General features: G+C 54.0%; 2 protein-coding genes across 2 annotated transcripts in view; both read left to right on the top strand.

Moving 5' to 3' along the window:
- LOC127750793 (uncharacterized) overlaps positions 1-554 on the top strand; it is a 3,080-nt gene extending 2,526 nt beyond the window's left edge. The window contains exon 6 of the mRNA XM_052273289.1: positions 459-554. Within this exon, the coding sequence (XP_052129249.1) occupies positions 459-554 (96 nt within the window). The remainder of the gene's footprint in view (positions 1-458) is intronic.
- Positions 555-658: 104 nt separating this feature from the next.
- Positions 659-5,552, top strand: part of LOC113204721 (E3 ubiquitin-protein ligase MARCHF11-like) — a 58,038-nt gene continuing 53,144 nt past the window's right edge. Inside the window, exons 1-6 of the mRNA XM_052273285.1 lie at positions 659-891; positions 1,475-1,586; positions 1,673-1,874; positions 3,305-3,410; positions 3,479-3,617; positions 4,616-4,850. Coding sequence (XP_052129245.1) covers positions 855-891; positions 1,475-1,586; positions 1,673-1,874; positions 3,305-3,410; positions 3,479-3,617; positions 4,616-4,850 — 831 coding nt within the window. The 5' untranslated portion in view covers positions 659-854. The remainder of the gene's footprint in view (positions 892-1,474; positions 1,587-1,672; positions 1,875-3,304; positions 3,411-3,478; positions 3,618-4,615; positions 4,851-5,552) is intronic.

Raw genomic sequence — 5,552 nt, 5'->3', positions numbered from 1 at the left:
CGGCCCCTGCCCGGCAGCAGAGCGCCGCGCCGCCGAACAGCAGCGCAAGCGGAAGGTCACGATCTCAGCGAGTCAATTCGCCGAAAACCGCCGGCCCGGATTCCACCCAATTGTTGTTCTAAAAAGGGTTTCTTCCGAGAGAATAGAAGGGGATGATTACGTGCGACAGGCACGTGCGGCGCCCCCGGTGGGCGTGTGGCCGACCGCCGCCCTGTGCGCCGCGCCAGCGCTGCCGGCCTTCAGCTTCCTGGGCGAGGACAAGTGGCGGCAGCAGCTGCGGTACCCGCCCGGGGTAGGTCCGGCCCACTCATCGCTGGCATTTCACTCAGTTATTTCCTTTTGCAAAGACGAGCTGATTGTTTGACATTTGGGAGGTTTCCTGTCTGTTCACAACTCACTGTTTTCCAAATACTGTGACGTTACATTTCACATAATGTGAATTGTGTCACATATTTTAGAATATCATGTCACATTTTTCAAAACGCTTAGTGCGATATAGGGAAAGGGTACCTAATAGGTACTACCTATGTCACATTATAACGCATGTGACATGATATTCTATAGAATGTGACACAATTCACATTATATAGAATGTGACGCACAGTATTTGAATAACAGTGCGTTTTTTGTTGTTGTTTTTTGCTTGCGTCCAGGTCGAAGAGGTCGCTCTGCGGCGGCCGGGGTTCGTGCGCCAGGTTGCCGCGCGCTTCGAGGCCCTGGTGGCCAGGACGCTCCTCGTGGCGGCCCGGCGAGCGCGGGCGCACACGACGGCTCCACTGCCGCAGCCGCACCTCCAGCAGCAGCACCAGCACCACCTCCTGCAGCAGCCGCGACCCGCGCACTCCGACTCCAGGATGATACCCCTCCACAGCCCCGGCGGCAGCGCCACAAGTGAGCGACCACCGACCACGGACGCGACTCTTTAGGGACCGTTCAGATACTACGGGCACCAGAAGAGCGCACTGGAAAAAACGAAGTTTCTGAGCTCTACGTTTTAAAGGCAACAAAACTAACAAAGGCACTAATTTTTGGCACCTTTAGGGCTCTGAAGTGCCTTTATGGAGGCAATAAGTGGGGGTGCAAATATTATGACCTCCCATTCAGTTCAAAATCACAATAATAATCCACACGGCCCCCATAATATTTGTACCCCGAGGTAAAAAGTATGTTTTCCATGAATGTTGATCCCGAACCTAGTGAGTGGGATGACATAATATTTGTACGCTCCCTGAACATGAACGGCCCCTTATCACTGCCATCACCATGACCATCATGACTATCGCGCTGTGAATGGTTTTCGTCAGTGTTTCGAGAACGGAGCAACGGAGCAAAATGATAAACGTGCCCGCTTTTCCTCCCCCCTTAGCTCGCGCTTTCCGCCCATACACCCTACTCTCTTGAGACCGCTGCCCGAAGGCTAACCGTCTCGCTCTCATATCTCTCCTTCTCTCCCTCCTCCTCCCAACACCCCAAGGCGGAGTAGGAAACAAAAACACAGCCCCAGGGTCACCCGCGAGCTCCACGCCGCCGTTGGAACCTGCGCCGTGCGGCAGCGTGCCCCTGCCCGCGACCTTGGCCGCCTTCAGGTAGGGGAGGAGGGCGAAGACGGCGTGCGGGGGAGGGGGAAAAACACAAAACAAAAACAAAAACACTGCCCTGATGTTATGTCCAGGTTCGGCCGGCGGCGATCGGAAGACTCCTCTTTCTCGTCCTCCACGTCCTCGACGCCGCACTTCGACGAGGAGGCCGGCGTGCGGAACATCTTCTTCACCCTGACCAGCCCGCCGCCTCTCAAGCCGGCGCCAGGCCAGGACCTGGGTTCGACTCCCAGCGACGGCCTTGGCCCGATCCCGAGGGCCGCGCGCCTAGCCGAGGTGAGCACCCCTGGACCACGGGGCAAGCCACGGGATAACCAGGACGACATCGCAGGACAGGTTGCAGTCAGGAGGTCAACAGAGCGTCGCTGGGTAGGACGTCGCGACACGGTCAGGACGTCCACAGGGCCCCTCCAGCTCCAGGGCGTTCCCTGGGCGTCCCCAGCGCGCGTCCCCAGGGCATCACCTGGGTTTTGCCAGTGCGTCCCCATGGCGTCCCCAGGGCGTCGCCAGGACGTCGCTCGGGCGCCACCCCTCTTTACTATGGCCGCTGCCCGCGGGCTCCGCGGCCACTATAACGGCGCGAGCGGCGCGCGCCACGACTGCGTGCACTTCATCTTAATGAACCATCATCCTGAGAGCCGAGTAATTTTTCATACCGCTCCGCCCAACGACGCGCATCTTGTCCCCGGCGACACTCACCGTCGTCGTCTAAAGCAGGAGCAGCGCTACTATCCCCAACGCCCCCTCTCACTCCCCCCCCCCCTGTCGCTGTGAGGAGAATGATGGACGACCTGGGCCCATAACGATAATCTCTCTAGTCGATGCATGTGGCGGTGCGAAACTTTGCGCCTGCGAGGTAGGCCACACATTCACCCGGCGCGCATGTGGGGCCGCCTTCGCCGCCCACCAGGCCTCAGTGGCGATTAGCGTCCCGAAACTCCGAACTCCCCCAAACCCTCCGGGTAAGCCTGAGAGCAGAGCAAGACACGTGTTTTCACCTGTACTGTGTTTAAAAAAAAATGCTTTTGGAGATGGCGAGAGAGGAAACGGTTGTACGGAAAAATCTTCCGGAAAATATCAGTTATATAAGTATCTGTTTTTTCTTACAAAACAGCAGTGGGGTCTATCACACCTTGCTATGGGTTTGCAAAGACGACAGCTGCTCTGACCAAAATCACTATTTTGTTCTATCAATAAGTTTGAGCCATATTAACATTAATAGGGTGATGGTAGAAAAAGCACCCTCAAAAAAAAGGCGCATATTCAAAATAATTATTAGTCATTTATCTTCGAATCAACCCTGCGGCAGAAAGTATTACGTCCAGCACCCCCCCCCCCCTATTTCCGAGTTCTTCGCGCGACCGTACCCCGGCCATAACTCACTACTTATGAATACGAAGAGGGCTTCTAACCTCAGGGAAGCCGCCAACACTCTTCCGACTTCGGCCGAACTCGGCCGCATAGCACACTACTACTCATTCCTCGGCTATGCTTCAACGACGCGCCACCCACTTCCCGTCGTAATTATATCTTAGCGTTCCTCAATTAAGAGGCACTCAGCAAGAAAATGCGTAGATCATGAATAACGACAAATATTTTTTAAATTGGGGTTCTGTTTATCTTTGCATTGCTTCATGCTGGTCGAATTGTGAAAGTGTGCGAATCACCGAAATAGACAATTAATTCGTTGTATACTTTTCCCACAGGGCACTGGCCCGATGGACAGACTGCCAAGCGTGGCATCTTGTTGCTGCCGGATCTGCCAGAACTCGAGCAGCTTGGAGCGGCTCATATCTCCCTGCAACTGCAAAGGTAACAGCCCACCCCACAACAAATTGAAATACAAAGGCCGTTTCCTGTATTGTAACATTTCCGTACAGGGTCCCTCGCGTACGTTCACTTGTCGTGCCTGGAACGGTGGCTCAACCAGAGCGGCCGCACTTACTGCGAGCTGTGCCAGTACCAGTTCAGCGCAGTGCAGACCCAGCGGTACTCATGCCTGCAGAGCCTGCGGATCTGGTTAGAGACTCACAACCCTTGTACTCACACACGCGAGAGAAGGGAGGAGGGAGGAATGGGGATGCAAAAAAAAGCAGTCACATGTTTGTAAGCTTAAAAACACTAAGTGAAAAAGTCTGTAGGCTTACATGCCTTTTTCAAAATAGTTTGGAAGGTAGACATTTGTGAAAGCAAATGCTTTGTATTACGAAGCTACAAATTTTTTTGCAGCTTACAGGCTAATTAGTTTTCAAGTATCTAACAGTGTAGCTCTTGAAACGTGTGACATTCGCGCCAATCTTCATTACCCGAGTACCCCAAAGTGTTTGGTGCACTGTTGCATATCGCTTCGTGCGGTGAGCCGTGGGATCGGTTTTCAGGCGAAGCGAAAGCAGAAGTAAGTAACTCTGGGCGCCCGCGAGTGCGGTGTGTGTGAAAGGGCGAGAGTACGGGGAAGTGCGTGGGTGCGTTTGTGCGTCGCTTTATAGCGCCATCAAAGGAGGGCCGCAAACCCGTAGAAAGTTGGTGGCAAGTCGAGGTACCGTCACGTTCTCCTGAATAGGAAAGTGGATAAATGTTATGTCACGATGGATGGGTTCGAGCGGGGCGGAGGAGTAGGTGAGGGGGACGTCTCATCTCTGGTGAGAGCCTTACACCAACTCCTTGAAGATGTAAGAAAATTGTGAATTGCGAGAGAATACGGAAGAAGGTGTCGTGAACATTCCGACATCAGCCTACCCAAAACAATTATTGTACTATATACATATCCATCACATACCGCGTAACAGGCTTCGCGTTATGTTGGGCTGGGGCAAGGAGCAGAATGTTTGATTTTATTGGTGTAGAGAACGGCAGCCCCTCCTAGTTTTGCGAACATTCTCGAATGCCTCTGCAATGACTAGGTGAATTAGGATAAGATCAATTGATCTTGGTGGTTCCCGACATGACTTTGGAGCATAGGTTTTGAAAGCTATTGTCCGACAGAAATAATTTCTACAGAGAATATGTCCCATCAACAGGTATAGCCACCCACGCATCCGGCGCCAGTTCTACGCCGACGTCGTCATCCTGGTCATTCTATCGTTGGTGACGGTGGGCCTGCTCGCGGTCACCGCCATCGGCATGCGCTACTTCGTCGGCGAGGGCTCGAGGCTCGGCATCTCCGCCTTCACCACGCAGGGCACCATCCTATTCTTCCTCGGTCTGGTCGGCATCGGCTACTTCATCACCGTGTGCCTGCTCGTCCGCGACCAGGTAGGATGGGGACGGGGTGTCAGGGCGACGGATCGTGCATGTGCACCCACAACCAGTCTGCTCTTGAATCCCGAGCGGTTTTCGTGTATCATCGATGAAATTGCAGTGTAGTGTTGGACTTTCCCAATCATCGCGGGAATTCATGTAGAAAGCACCACTCTCACGTACGAACAGACTTTTGTGGGTGTGTTGTGCGATCTGAACTAGCTTCGGCAGGGGCCGCTGCTGCCGCCAGGTGGCGCCGTGGCTGCGCTGGTGGCGGGCCGCCGTGGACGTGCGCCTCACCTGGCGAAACGCGCAGCACGGCCAGGTGTTCCAACAGCAGTAACAATAAACACAGACTACCTGAACCGAGGCCTAGTACGATGATCATTGTATTAGAATAATTTAAATTTCCTTACCTGTAAGTCAGCGGTAAACCTCCCGCTGCCCTCTTTCTACCCCTATAATTCTGTCTCGCCTTGCTTATCTCTTGTAAAAAAACAACAACAACGTAAACGGCTTACGAGAAGCATATCCCACCGGGTTAGCGCTACTGGTCGTCAACCCCCAATCCTCCGGACATTTCGTACAGCCACCCCTGCTTCTCCCCCCCCCCCCTTTTCCCGAGTTCCGTCCCTCTACTCCTCACCTTGCCCCCCGCGGGCAAAGCAGAAGGCTATAGCGGCATCCTTTTCCAGATGCAGCCAATGATATGAGCTC

This window comes from Frankliniella occidentalis, unplaced genomic scaffold (genome assembly GCF_000697945.3).
Source record: "Frankliniella occidentalis isolate FOCC.00 unplaced genomic scaffold, Focc_3.1 Scaffold7, whole genome shotgun sequence".
NCBI lineage: Eukaryota > Metazoa > Arthropoda > Insecta > Thysanoptera > Thripidae > Frankliniella > Frankliniella occidentalis.
This window is presented reverse-complemented; position numbering and strand designations above follow the sequence as displayed.